The sequence below is a fragment of the Neofelis nebulosa genome, chromosome 7 (assembly GCF_028018385.1).
Source record: "Neofelis nebulosa isolate mNeoNeb1 chromosome 7, mNeoNeb1.pri, whole genome shotgun sequence".
Classification (NCBI taxonomy): domain Eukaryota; kingdom Metazoa; phylum Chordata; class Mammalia; order Carnivora; family Felidae; genus Neofelis; species Neofelis nebulosa.
Genome location: NC_080788.1, coordinates 107,462,144 through 107,477,605, shown reverse-complemented (window position 1 = coordinate 107,477,605; position 15,462 = coordinate 107,462,144). Strand labels below are relative to the sequence as shown.

Here is a 15,462-nt window from a genome sequence, read left to right as displayed (position 1 = left end):
GGAGTAGATTCCTTAGTGCCCCTTACCCATTTAGCCCACGCCCCCCCCATACAACCCCTCCAGTAACCCTCAATTTGTTCTCCATATTTATGTTATGTCTCCATCTTTATGTTCTCCATATCTGTTTTGTCCCCCTCCCTGTTTTTATATTATTTCTGTTTCCCTTATGTTCATCTGTTTAGTCTCTTAAAGTCCTCATATGAGTGAAGTCATATGGTTTTTGTCTTTCTCTGACTAATTTCATTTAGCATAACACCCTCCAGTTCCATCCACGTAGTTGCAAATGGCAAGATTTCATTCTTTTTGATTACCAAGTAATACTCCATTGTGTGTGTGTATGTGTATATATATACACATCTTCTTTATCCATTCATCCATCGATGGTCATTTGGGCTCTTTCCATACTTTGGCTACTGTTGATAGTGCTGCTATAAACATGGGAGTGCATGTGTCCCTTCGAAACAGCACACCTGTAATCCCTTGGACAAATGCCTAGTAGTGCAATTTCTGGGTCATAGGGTAGTTCTATTTTTAGTTTCTTGAGGAACCTCCATACTGTTTGCCAGAGTGGCTGCACCAGCTTTCTTTCCCAGCATTGATATATTTGATTTTGATAAGAAGATGACTTACTTCATTGGGTCTGACAAGTAATCAGAATATGTTTCATCTTCGTAAAATGATAAGATGTTGTCCAAGACTGCGTGCTGCCCAGTCTCCAGTGATTTTGTTGACTCTATTTTTAGTCTGCTTTCTTTCCCATTAAAAAAAAAGTGAATTCAGGTATCCAGGCAGTTCTTCATTTTCTTTCTTTGACTTTCCTGATCTTATTAGCTCACTATAAATCTGGTGACCATTGGTAAGGTGTTTTACTAGCAAATTGCTACAATGGCTGTTGCTTTTATAATTTGCTATTAATGATCACTGTCTTATTACTCTTATAAATTTACTGTTTCGACATTTATGATTACAGTTACTTGTAGTTCAGTATTCTTCCTGTGATGTTGCAAAACAAGCAAACCCTGGGTTGGTTTCTTTTTTTTTTTTTGGTTTGGTGTGTGTGTGTATGTGCGTGCGTGCATTTTGTTGTTGTTGATAGGCTGACTATGGTATACTTAGATTGAGTATGAATTAGGTTGACAAAATAAAAAGATTGTCTAAACTTTGTTGTTCTCATAAGCTTTTTGACTGGCTTATTCTGTATATCACTACAGATTGAGGAATATAAAAAACTCTGTGACTTGAAGAGAAAGGATACTTATCAAAAGAAGAAAGAATTGAATACATTAAAACTTAAAATGTCAAAAATGAGAGAAACAGTTAGTACCAGCACAGTGGTAAGAAAGAATAAACTGTGTCTCTCCAGGCCTGTCCAGGCACCTTGATATATATATACACTGTCTTAAATATAACCAGCAGCAGGTGCTTTTTTAAAGGAGCTGATTTTAATCTATCTGCATGCCATTCTGAGAGAATGTTTTCGGCGTGCTAAGGTTTTCTGACACTTTATTTAAAATGTTATAGTGCGATTGTGTTTTTTCTTTGGGAATATGATCAGAAGAAGGAAGCTTAAATTACCTTAGGTACAAATTGCATTCGACGGACCAGAATACTGTAAAAATGGGTTTTTAAAATGCACACAGAACTGACCAGATGCGTACAGAACCATATATAACATCTCCATGAGATTGTTTTATTTTACATAACAAAATGAATAGCCATGGGCAAATTCCTTAATTCTGAATGTGTGATAATAAAACAGCTTAGGCTTTTGATTTATATTGGCTACAGGAGCATTAATGTGGAAAGGGGACTATTCGTATGAAGTAGAAAATACTTCAGAGCTCTGTGCTTCTATTTTTTAAAATTGATAACATTGATTGAAAACCAGCCCTCATAAATGTTTTGTGAGGATTATCCTTATTTTAAAGATAAGAAAACTGAAGCTTATTCAGATGGTTCTAATGGAAGAGGGTAATGATAATACCCCTTCTGTGTTAATTAAAACAGAAATGCCTGCTAATCTTCTATTGCAATTAGTTGAATTAACGAGTCTTTGGTGTATTTCTCCTATCTGTATTGAGAATTACATGTAAAACTATATGGGGCAACAGTCATCACATTTCTTACCAGAAACATCACACTTCTCATCAGAATACTCAGCTACTTCCCTTATACTTTTTATAGAGTGGTTCTGATCATTCGGACCATCTTAGTTACAGTGTGTCTATTATGATATCCAATTACAGAATATTAGTAGAATCAAAATTTCTCCCCAGTATGTGTATTTAAGATCATTGGGGTGCCTGGGCAGCTCAGTCAGTTAAGCCTCCAAATCTTGATTTTGGCATAGGTCACGATCCCAGGGTCGTGGGATTGGGTCCAGGTCATTAGGCTGTGTGCTGGGCGTGGAGGCTTCTTAGGAGTCTCTCTCCCCCCTCCTGCCTCTCCCCCACTCTTGCATGCAGGTGCAATAAATAAATCAGTAGATAGATAAATAATCATTATCTGTTTTTCAAATATCTGTATAGTAAGCAAGCATGAGTGAGGCTAGATTCAAAGGAGAACAGAAGGGTTATATCAGATAGACTTTATCTGCAGGCCCAAGCTCCTGCCTTTGTTTGGGTCTCATAGGTCATGAGTCAGGTACTCCATCAACCCAGCTTGGGAAGACACAGTATATATTCCTTCACCTGTGCTCCAAAGATCTCTAAGACAAATTATGCAAGACTAGAAGATGGCAAGGATAAACTCACCTCCAGCATCATCGCCACCTCCCAGAAGCCAACATGCCCACCCTAACTCCACTTTACTGCAGAAGAATAGTGTTTAAAGCACAAACTTGAGTGTCACAGAGACCTGGGGTTCAAATTTTTAACTCTATCAACCTGAAGTTTCCGCACCTATAAAATGGGGTGATAATACTGCCTACTTCAAAGGGCTAGAAGCTCAAGTGAGGTCATGCCCATAAGACTTTTAGCTGAGTGCTTTGTATTTGGTAAAGGTGGTTATTGGGGTTGTTACTCTCACCATCCACGATTAGAAAACAGGGTTTGGCTGTGGACTGAGACAACAGGAAATTCCAGGTTAATCTTCCAGGGGTGTCTTCATTTTAGATGACTCCGCAGCCCTGTCAAGCTGAGGTGATGTTGCCAGAAAAGAATAATGGTGTGTGATTCTTGAGGTGGCCTACATGCCCAGGGCAGGGGGGACTGAAGGCGAGTGGTGATCGATGAGGGGCCTAAATGGGCCTTCAGCACACAGCCACTAATCCTCATGATCGGTCACAGTCCTTTAGACATTGTGCTCATGTTCGACTTCAGACCCTTGTTAACTCTGAAACTAGTTATTGCCCAGAAGTTGAGTCATATGGGTGCTTCAGAGAAAGAAAGAGTTGAGGGGAGCTTTCGTGCACCTGTCTAGTAGGAATGAGAGCACCTGTGTTCCCCACCGGTGTTTCTCTGACTCCACATTGATGTGCAGGGTTAGATGCCATTAATCTGCCTGTGGTGACTCCATGCCAGGGAGCAGTGGAATTTGATGAACTTTCTCTCCCTTCCATTTCTCCCTCACAGCTGAAGTGCAGACCCAAGGCTCTAATTTGTTTGCCTCCCCCTTTCTTTATTCCAAAACTGCATTGTTAACACATGTGCCACTTGGAGTTTTCTCTATTCGTACTTCATTCTTTTAAATGATGTTAATATTTTACCACAGCACCAGCTGTTACATTTCCAAAATACTGATTAATATTAAGAAAACTTCTCTTAACCTGAGCATATTTGTCAGTTAAGGTACTTTGTTTTTACTTTTTTTTTTTTTTTTAAATAATACTCATTCTAATGTCCTGGAATATTTTGAAAATGATTATGAAAATACAGATTTGTTAAGACTTATTTTAAAAGGTAGCCAAAATGAATTCATGTCTTAAAAGTTGTTTTTATAGTTTTCATATTCTTGTTGCTATATTTGGTTGCTCTCTCTCCAAAACTGTAGGGTTTTTTATGATGATTTCAGAATTATTTCTGTCCAAGTTTGTTCTGTGAATAAATAATTTTGATGATTGCTTTTTATCTTAGCTAAAGGTACCCCCAATGTAAAAGTTGAATAAGTGATACATGAATATTTAATGAATTGAACACTTCCATGAATCATTTGGTGACAATTGAATACCATAATTTTATTGAATTATCAATAGGTTCTTAGTGATCACAATTTAGAGATAGCACAACTACAAGAATCAATAAGGCATTGGGAACAAGAGGTTGAAGAAATGAAGAAATCCTGTAAGATCCTGGAGGATAAAATGTAAGTTCAATGCTTTATTTTTACTAAAACATTTCTAGATGTTATATTTTTTCATTAAAATTTTTTTTTAATATTAGATTGAGAACCATATTCTCTTAATTTACTAAAATTTGCAATTGTCAGCTTTATAAAACCAGCTCTTCGTTTGGAAATTAACCAGTCTTCCATATGATCAAGAGAAAAAATTGAGGAGGATACAATCCTGTATGAATTGTCCCCACTTTAGTTCCTGATTCCCTACAAACAAATATGCCCCCAGGGGAAGGCATTAGTGCAACCTCCTGTAGGTTCACCTACCCTTGCTATGATAGTTGTGGTTCTTAGTCAAGGGGGACTTACAGAACTTATTGAAAAAAATACAAGGATATTTCAGGGCAAAACCCATGGGACTAGAACCATAAACTTAAGGAAATCTGTTCATCCCAAGGAACAGTCTCTGCTTCCTTTTGGGAACCATGTTTCCTTCTCTATCTACATACTATGTTCTCTCCTTGGGGAGCCCATGGCTAAACATGGCCATTCCAAACCCTCAAAGGTTACCTGTCACAGGTCCATCTATCTTTAGAGATTGGCCCACAGACTTCTCCCAGGAGAATTCCCAGATTTTTCCCATCAGAAGGTGTTTGGCTCAGCTCTGACCAGGAAGAGTGGGGTCTTGTAGTACAAATATGGCTTCCAGGCCTTCCCCTAGATTCTGCTGGCAGTTTAAAAGACAAATTTTGGACTTAGTAGGTTCCACAAAAGGCAAGTAACTTCCCATGTGTAATCTCATTATAATATAGCTTATTTCTATGTAGGATTAAATGTTTTGTGATTTATATGTTTTCTAAAACAGCGGTTGCCAACAGTATAGTGCTATTCTACCATCATCAGGCCATAAAATAGGCAATAATCTTTGCACTCAGTACCAGATTTAAAAATATAAAATCCTGGGGTGCCTGGCTGGTTCAGTCAGTGGAGCCTGTGACTCTTGATCTTGGGGTTGTGAGTCTGAGTCCATGTTGGGCAAAGAGTTTACTTAAAAATAAATAATTTTGGGGGCGCCTGGGTGGCTCAGTCGGTTAAGCGTCCGACTTCAGCTCAGGTCACGATCTTGCGGTCCGTGAGTTCGAGCCCCGCGTCGGGCTCTGGGCTGATGGCTCAGAGCCTGGAGCCTGCTTCAGATTCTGTGTCTCCCTCTCTCTCTGCCCCTCCCCCATTCATGCTCTGTCTCTCTCTGTCTCAAAAATAAATAAACGTTAAAAAAAAATTTTTTTTTAAATAAATAATTTTTTAAAAAGAAGTATAAAAGCTCGAGTCATACTGCAACTAAAACTCAGAACAAAAAAATCTTTTTCTTTGAAAGTGATTCAATAGTTTTAGTTCATGCATATTTTGAAGAAAAACTAGGCAAATAATCATAGAGGAAGATACAGATCAGGTCTTCAGTTATTTCTAGGAGTTATGATTTAAAAACTTGCTATACTGATGAAGTTTTATTGATAAGTAGTCTTCATGTTAGCTAATTTGTTTTAAATATACATTCAAGAATGAAATGGGGATTCATTGATCTTCTACTTTTAATGGCTCATCATTTTTTTTTTTTTTTATCCCAGCTTTTCAAGAGTTTTCATTCATATGGAATCTCTGTGAGGAAAAGTGCATTTGGTTAATTTGGTGATTGAAGATTTCAGTTACCCCCTTTGTTACTAATAAAACTATACCTTTTTTCTTTACTACCAAGCAAATTAAAAGAAAATTCTTACGTTCTTTCTGTTTTCTCCTTTAGTTCATTTACTCAATTTATGGAAGTGAGAAAAGGCACCTAAATCTTGGTTGGTGGATTTGAAGAGTCAAACAGTGTTGTTTTATAATAGTCCATAAGATTCATTAAGAATAAATTATACAATAAACTAAAATAATTTGCACAAACTCATCTTCCTATTAATCAATAAACTTTATTTTTCCCCCATAAAGTCTTTAATTTCCAAGCTTGTTACATGTTTTGAGGTCCAAATATTGAGGAAAAACAAATCACTCAAACATGAGTTAAAATTCTGTGTGTGGACAGTTGAGAGAACATAAATGCTCCACAAGTCCACAGGAAGCATTGATAGTTTAAACCTTATTCATTATTATTGTTGATGGCCAGCATGATGTGTTTGCATAATAAAGGCAAATCCTGTGCCTACATTTCTAACCAAGTATGGTCTTTCTTCACCATTCAGCTAGTTTTCAGCACACAGGAAGTTGGAAACTAAATGTTGTATATAAATGGTATCCAATTTGTGACCCTGAGTATACACTTACCATTGCAGTGAAGGCTATGAAAATTATAGATGCTTTTTTAGAAGGGTTGAAATGACTTCAAGATTTTCCTGATTACCAATGACCTGTACTGCCAAACGTTAATGATTGAGCCTATTCCTTAAAGTTCTTGAATTCTAAATGGAATTTGACACATTTCCACCTTCTTGAAATACTTTCTTCCCTTGGCCTCCCAAACATCATATTTTCTTATGTCACGCACTAAACTGCCCCTTTTTAGGGCCCTTTATTTGTTCCAGTTCTTCTCTCTGGCTCTAAATTTTGGAGTTCTCAGCCCTTCTCTATTCATACTCTCCATACATGATTTGATCCAGTCTTATGGTGTTATATACCTTCTGTACCCCAATGACTCCCAGATTAAATATCCAGCACAGAGTTCTAAATGCATATTTGACCTCTCTGTTTGAAGGATATCTGTTAGATATCTCAAATATAACACGTCCTAAACGGAACTCTTAATTTCCCACCTCCTTGAAACAGCTCTTCCGTCAGTCTTCCATATCGCCATTTACCTGGTTACTCTAGCCAAAAGCCTAGGAATCATGCATCAATCCTGTTTTCCTCACCACCTAACCCTAACCCCACCTCCAGCCAAATCCAAAGGCAGATCCAACTATTTCTCACTACTTCCACCACTTCAACTTTAGTCTGAACCACTCTTTTCTCTTCTTGACCACTGCTGTAGCCTTCTACATAGTCTGTCTTCCTGTATTGTTGTCTTTCTCCACTAAGTAGCCACAGTCATCTTTACAAGATGTAAATCAGTTCGTGTCTCTCCTCTGCTTAAATTCTCCCCTGGTTCCCTTCACAATGATATCTGAACTTCTCCTTTGTCCTTGAGACCCTACGTGATCTAGTCTCTGTCTGCCTCTCCAACTTTCTCATAATTGTCTCTTCACCAAATACCCAAAACTTGTTCTTGCCTCAAGGTATTATCACTGACTGTTCCTTCTACACGAAAAGCTCTTTCTTCAGATCTTCACCTATCTGGCTCCTTTTCATCATTCAGGTCTTTCACAGATCATCTCAAGAAGCCTTCCATTACCACCCATCTACAATAATACCCTCACTCTCAGGATTTCTCTGTCCTTCACCCTACTTTGTGTTCTTTAAAGCACTTAACACTATCTGAAATAATAATAATAATAATTGTTATTATTGTTATTTTGATAACTTGCTTATATTCTACTTCACTAGAGTGTAATTTCCATGAGGGCAGGGACTTCACCTGTGCTGTATCTCTAGTACCTATAATACCTGCAGAGGACAAGTGTTTAATAATTACTTCTTAATAAATAAAGGAAGTATTCATCAAATGAGTAAAAAATTTTTTTGCTTAGTTTCGTGAATATACCCATAAATATGTTGTATAGGAAGATGGGGACTGGAAGTTTCTGGAGTCATAAATAAATGTGGCTTTACTGGAAAACATGCCCTAATATGAATCTGTTTGGCTTCCTTTGATCATAGGCATTTTTTTATGAATAACAAGGAAAAACTGGAAGATTCATCTAGTGTTGAAAAAGATGAAATTTTGCAGAAGATAAAGCAGGTAGGAAGATGGAAATTACGCCTTTTAGATTATTATTAGTTTTTATTTTTAGTTAATATTTTAAATATATTTGAGAAATGTGAAATTTGCTAAAAGTAGATTTTTCATGATATAATAATGATCATATAATAATATATATTATAATATATATTATGTATTATATATAATATAATATAATAATCATGATCATTTGCAGTAATTGATTTAAAGATTTTTATTCCCTCCCCAAATATTTTAAATATATGAAAGAGCAAATGTTGTCTATGTGAAAGTGAATCATTTGTTTGGTAACTTTTCATGTGGTTATGGTTATAATACATTAGAAATATCCAGATCAATGGGTATTTTTCATCTGAATTATTTAGAAAAAATGGGACCCTCTTGCTGTTGTGTGGTACCTGTAAAGTCTAGCAACCCATACTGTGCTTAGTAAGTAGTGAAATATTTGAGTCAGATTAGCATCCAGGAGAATTCTCTAGACATTTTAAATTTTGGTTAAAAGAAATATCATAAGTACTTAATTACGGGTATAAACCAAAATTTATCCACAAGGTATTCAGTAAAGCATTCCTTATAATAATTGAAAAATTAGGGGGAAGATACAATTAAAGTCCAACAAAAGAGCCTTGATTAAGTAATAGCTCATAATATATTATTGCGTGACAAATAGAATATAAAACAGTACACGGTGGGTCTCTTCCATAAGAATGATTTGAACCGATTACATTCTTTCCATTTGGTTATGAGCTAATGGCATTAGGGACGGCTTCCCTCCAGGTTAGACCTACTCTGATTCTTTAGTTGTGAAGATTCTGAAAGACAGAAACTAGACAAGGTTGGTAGGTTGGCTGGGTGGTCAGTTGGTTGGTTTTTAAAGTTGTCTTTCATTCTCTGGGCAAAGGATTCCTTTTTCCTTTCCGTTTATTTCCTGAAGCTGCCAGGCAGGCTTCAGATGATAGCTCCGTAGTTTGCAGGCCCCCAACTGTCTGGAAAATCCAGGACCCCTACACTGGCATGGCTTACTTGCTCAAAGGGCAAATGCAAAGGGGTTTCGCTTTAATCCATAGCCGTCAGCCAAATTCCATGAGTTCAAGTCAGTGACTGCTTCAAAGGGATCAGGGCTCTGACCCATTTACTATTTCCACTGGACTCTCGGTGGCAGCCAATCTTAATTCTCATGAGGTGTAGGAGACAAGTTCAGTGATGAAATTCTATTGTAACTTTATTTTAATTTTTTTATTATAAGATATTACACACAGAACAGTACACACGCTATAAATGTACAATCCTTATGTACATACATATCTTTTGATGGGTATAATTTATTAGTTGCAATGAAGTACAGTTTATCAATCTTTTCCTTTTTGGTTTTTATGTCCTTTGTCATGAAGATACTATTTCATGATCTTCTAGAAGATTTATTGTTTGCCCTTTCACATTTAGGACTACAAGCCATCTGGAATCTGTGTGTGTGTGTGGGTGTGTGTGTGCACATGCTGTGAGATGGTGGTCAAGGTTCATATTTTTCCATAAGATTATCTAGCACCATTTAATGAAAAGAACATCTTTTCCTGCACTATACTGTAATGGTAAGTTTGTCATAAATCAACGGCAGATCATAAATACATTGTAAATATGTGTGTAGATCTGTGGACTCTCTATTGTGTTCCTTTGGGCTTGTCTCCCCTCACATTAAAACCAGACTTTCTTAATTAGCAGCTTTTAACATAAGCCTAACATAACATAACATATAGTTAGCAGTATAAATCCTTCCACTTTGTTCTTCAAGATTGCTTTCGCTGTTCCTGGCCCTTTGAATTTCTGTCAGTCTGTCAAGTCCTGCCAAAAAAACCTGTTTGCATTTGGACCGGGGTTGCATTATATCTATAGATCAGTTTGGGGAGAATGTCACATTCTTACAATATCAAGGCTTCCAATCCATGAAAGTGGTGTACCTCATTTACTTTAGGTCTTCTTTGTTCCCTTTGACTTATTCACTTTCACTATCATATGTCCACATTTTCTTTTTATTTCTCCTGCTTTGGGATTTATTGGGCTGCTTAAATCTGTAAATTGCTGTATTTTGCAAGTTCTGCAAAATTCTTAGCCGTTATCTGCTCACATATTTCATTCCCTTTCCTCTTTGTCTGAGACTCCAATTGTATATATATGTATGCACGTGTGTGTATACAATTATTTGTGCTAATAAACACATCCTCTATGTTTTTTTACCCTCTCTTTCGTGTTTTCTATCTTTTGTCTCCTCCTGCTGTATTCTGGGCAGGATGGTCTTATTTCAGCTGTTAATTTTGGTTATTGAATTTTTTAAATTGGTAATTTTCAAATCTGCATTGTCTATTTCAATTCCTTGCCATAATTTTCAAGTATGTCTAACATTTCTTTGATTATAGTAAACACAATATTTGTATAGTTCAGTACCTAATTCCACTCACTATCTGATGTTTTTATAGGTTTGTTTCTGTAGTCTTTTGCTTCTGCCAATTTTTTTTTCATGCTGTCTTATTTCCTTCTGTTCCTAGTAGAAAACTGTATACCAGACATTGTATCTGGGGGGGGGGGGGGAAGTTTGTAAAAACAATTTGAAGCTTAGGATGATCATATCTTTTCCAGGAACAGACTTTAATTCACTTCCGTCAGATGGCTGGGGTATTACCAGTCCCAAACCACTTTAATGCACCCTTAGGTTCCCTGGTGATCAAAATTAGGCTGGGCCATGGCTTATTAGCTTCCAATTTACCCTTCTCCAGAGGATGAAGCTTTTTGAGACCACAGGTTAAAGTGGTAGAAGATTTATCAAACTCAATACCTGGATGAACTCTGTTGATTTTTGTCCCTCTTGTCAGGTAAGAGAACTAAAATTCCATTTCCAAGTGGTTTCTTTCATATCAATCAATGTCCTTAGGGTAAAAGGAGTTTTCAGTGCTAGATTTACTACTCTGGATTTTTTTTTTTTTTTGAGAGAGAGAGAGCAGGGGAGGGGAAGAGGAACAAGGAGAGAGAACCCTAAGAAAGCTTTACACCCATCACAGAGCCCAATAATGCAGGACTCGATCCCATGACTGTGGAATCATGACCCGAGCCAAAATCAAGATTCAGATGCTTAACCAACTAAGCCACCCCGGTGCCCTCTACTCTGGATTCTTGATTTCTTGTAGAATTAGTCATTATCTTCTTAGTTCTTCAACACTTCTAAGATATTTTTTCATCCAGCTATTCTAGTAATACTCAGCCAAAAGGTTATTGTGAACTACTCAGCCCATCACTCCTACTAAACATAACTTTCTTACCTCTTTTGAAGCAATTCAATAGAGGCATTTTAAACACAAACTTCTTGAATACAAAGTTCCCTAATAAACGTTAGTTTTGTCCTTGAATAGAAATATTTAACAAGAAGCAGACCTAGTATCTCATCAAAGAGGTTTTGAGCAAGAGCTTCTATTGGTGTTACATTTTCTTTTCCCTAGTGTGATTTATCTTCTGGGAAAAGGACTCATGGATCCTGTTGAATGATCTCAGTTTATTAATCTCAATGCTTATTTCAATATGAATGATTTACTCTGTGGTTTTTGCATCAGTGTCTACTACCTTTCTCTACTTTTGTCATAATTTATAGGAGAGGCCCCAAAATGTATAACTGCATATTTGATATAGAATTAAATCACTCAACATTTATGGCATAGTTATTGTATGCTGAGTAACATACCCAGTGCTCTAGAGTTGCCACATGACTGACTCCCATCAAAGGAAATATGTCCTCTAATTGCTTTTTTTTTTTCCTAGATGGCTGAAAAACTACACAAAAATCATTTAGAGAGCAAAGATCTACGGGAGAAATTGCATAGTCTTACCAGACAATATAAGATTGTCTTAAGTGAGGAGGAGAAAGTTTTTATACAGAAACAGAACACTTATAATGAGTATGTTTCTATCCATGATCTGTACATGAATCAACATGTTATGGTTATGGGGTGCTTTCCTTGGCATCAAAATGGTGACTCTCTAAAGAATGAAATATGGCCCTTTGTAGTAACATGGATGGAACTGGAGAGTGTGATGCTAAGTGAAATAAGCCATACAGAGAAAGACAGATACCATATGTTTTCACTCTTATGTGGATCCTGAGAAACGTAACAGAAACCCATGGGGGAGGGGAAGGAAAAAAAAAAAAGAGGTTAGAGTGGGAGAGAGCCAAAGCATAAGAGACTCTTAAAAACTGAGAACAAACAGAGGGTTGATGGGGGGTGGGAGGGAGGGGAGGGTAGGTGATGGGCATTGAAGAGGGCATCTTTTGGGATGAGCACTGGGTGTTGTATGGAAACCAATTTGACAATAAATTTCATATATTTAAAAAAACATTGTAAAAAATTTACAGTAAAAAAAAATGGTGACTCTCTACTTAAGTTCATCCTAGTTTTAAAATATTTACCTAAAAATAAACACACTCCTCATCTGCCTCTATATGCACTGAGTAATGCTTTCCTCATATGGGTTAGATCAAATCCATAAACACCATGGGCATTATATTTACTTCTACATCAGATTCTTGAAAAAATAATCCTGCTTTTACTCCATGAGACTGTTTAGAGAAACTGTGAGATCTACCTTCATCAGAAACTGGCTCTGCCTTCTCTTCCCTAACTCTGTGAAGGGTTTGGTCATTGACACAATCCCCTAACCCAGAGACTGGGAAATTATTCAAGGAAATTCCTATCTTTTACTACCCGTTGGACTCCATTCAAGTACCAAGGCTTGTCAATTCCACCTCCCGGATATTTCTCAAATATATCCCATTCTTCTCTCCAACTCCATTCTTGTCACCTCTTTCAGCTTCTTTGCACTGGCTTGTCCCTCCAAAGTTCTCCCCACTTTCTGCTTTACCACCCTTAAGTTGTTCACCTTCCTTCCACCAGAATGATCCTTCTGAAACATCCCTCTGATGCCATTCCTTTTCATCAGTCACTACATTGTCATAAGTAGTCTATAAATCTCTTGTTTCCACTGAACTATGAACAGATCAGGGTATTTACTCAGTGCTACATCCCCAGGACCTTGTACATTGCTTAGCAGATACTGGGCATTCACCAATATTTTCTTAACAAATACAGAATAACATCTTGCAAGCATGAATTCTATAAGTAATGATCCATTACTACAGACAAAGATCACACAGAAGTGTAATTACAGTGTCCAAGCACACTTAGGTGAAACTGAGTTTATGGTCATTGCAGCATGTGAGCTGCAGAGAGTAGTTACAATGATTGTATCTCATTCAACTGAATAACCTACCAAGAATCTGCTTTCAGTAGTTTTTTTCAGCAAAAAATTTCCCCAGATCAGTACTGAGTTAATCAGTACTCATCTACAGGTAAAGTTTCCTTCAAGGTCACACTGCTAAAAAGAGGTAAAGCCAGTATTTAAAGCTGGTCTAACTGACCCCTTCACCTTTCATAAAATAGCATGGTAGAACTGATAATGTGCTGATGACAAATCATTGTAACACTAAAACATTTACTATTGTTACTGGTTTTTGTCTTCAGCTTGGGCTGCCATGACTAAGCACCATAGACTGGGTGGTTTAAACAACGGAAATTTATTTCTCACAGTTCCAGAGAATGGAGATCCAATATCAGGGTGCCAGCATGGTTGGGTTCTGGTGAGAAGCCCTTTTTCCTGGCTTGCACAAGGCTGCCTTCTTGTTGTGTTTTTACATGGTAGAAATAGGGAGAAAACAAACTTCCTGGTGTCTCTTCTTACAAGGAGCCTCTTCGTCATGACCTCATCTAATCAGGTGACCTCATCACTTCACAAAAGCCTCACCTTCCAATACCATCACATTGCGTGTTAGGGCTTCAACACACAAATTTTAGGGACTGAACACAGTTCAGTCCATAGAAGTTTTGAAGAAGACGAGACGCTTATATAAAGCACTTTCTGTTACAGGAATGCCCCTATCAATGTCTAGAAAAAACTGAAATTGAACAAAACTGTGTACTTCCTATTATTCTCTCTGCAAATTGGAGACAAAATAGAACCACTTTTTACAAAGTGCCTCATGAGTCCCACACACTGGATTGAGCACTTTATAGCTCATTTAATCCTTATAGCTGTTGAGATAGGTATTATGATCCCTATTTTATGGATGGAGATACTGAGGCTCATCTCCAGGTGAAGTTTCCTTCAGGGTCACACTGCTAGAAAGAGGCAAAGCCAGTATTTAAAGTTGGTCTAACTGACCCCTTCACCTTTCACAAAAGAACATGGTAGAATTGATAAATATATTAAAAGAGACACCCCTGCTCAGAGGGACAGAGTGCTAGGGACAGAACTGTTCTTGTGGTTTTATGGTGACTACAGCAGTTCATGCTCTCTCCATGGCTTAGGAATTTCCATGAGTTTAGATTTCACCACCACTAGCAAAAAGACTTTGTTTCTATTTTCCTAATTTGTTCAGTAAATAGTTGATGAACCAAACTTGGCAGCCTACATTCTACATTCTTATTTGTGATTGCAATGTCCCCTCATGCTGAAGAGTTAAAAAAGACGATTTCACCTTTCAACATATGCTAACTCTGGTTTTTTCGTGGTAGGAATCAGAAACAAATGGCATTTATTAGTCGGAAAGAAAACTTCCTATCGCAAAGAAAAGTAGACATCAAAAATATGGAGGAAGGACTTGTCACTCTCCAGGAACTTCATCAGTATGTTTGTTGCCCTTGAAACATTTAATCATTCTTTTCTGCATTTGTTTTAATATATGGTAACCATAGATCTATCAGTTTCTGATATCCTATAGAAAAGGAGGTTTATAATTCACTGTCTCTGTTTTACAGTATAGAAGGGTCATTATCATTGAATCTACCATTGAAAGGGTAGACAGGTCCTGAGTTCTGGACAAGCTGCTGGACATGAGAAATGGACCCATCAGGAGTCTAGGAACAAGAATGTGCCTGAACATTATCACAACACTGACCCCCTATGGTGTTCATTTCTGCCATTCTAAATCACTTTAATTTTTAATTTTAATTTTTCTGATTAAAATAAGTAATGCCTGATGTGATTTTAAAATTCAAATGTAGAAATGTGGCTTAGAAGCATAAAAGTGACCCTAATCTCTGTCTCCCCACACTGTTAACAGTTTGCTATGCATGCTTTCTATACTAGGAGTGTGTACATACACCCAAAAATAGGATTGTACTTTTCTAGAACTGTAATTTATCCACTTAAAATTGTATCTGGTAACTTACACAATATTATATTTCAACTATATCTCCATAAAAAGC

At 37.1% G+C, this 15,462-nt stretch overlaps 1 protein-coding gene across 2 annotated transcripts in view; it reads left to right on the top strand.

The window, feature by feature from the left end:
- CCDC175 (coiled-coil domain containing 175) overlaps positions 1–15,462 on the top strand; it is a 75,229-nt gene that overhangs the window by 16,824 nt on the left and 42,943 nt on the right. Inside the window, exons 6-10 of one of the 2 annotated variants that reach the window (XM_058739197.1) lie at positions 1,212–1,334; positions 4,193–4,302; positions 8,080–8,161; positions 11,963–12,099; positions 14,770–14,880. In XM_058739197.1, coding sequence (XP_058595180.1) covers positions 1,212–1,334; positions 4,193–4,302; positions 8,080–8,161; positions 11,963–12,099; positions 14,770–14,880 — 563 coding nt within the window. The remainder of the gene's footprint in view (positions 1–1,211; positions 1,335–4,192; positions 4,303–8,079; positions 8,162–11,962; positions 12,100–14,769; positions 14,881–15,462) is intronic. The other variant, XM_058739198.1, reaches the window with a different exon arrangement.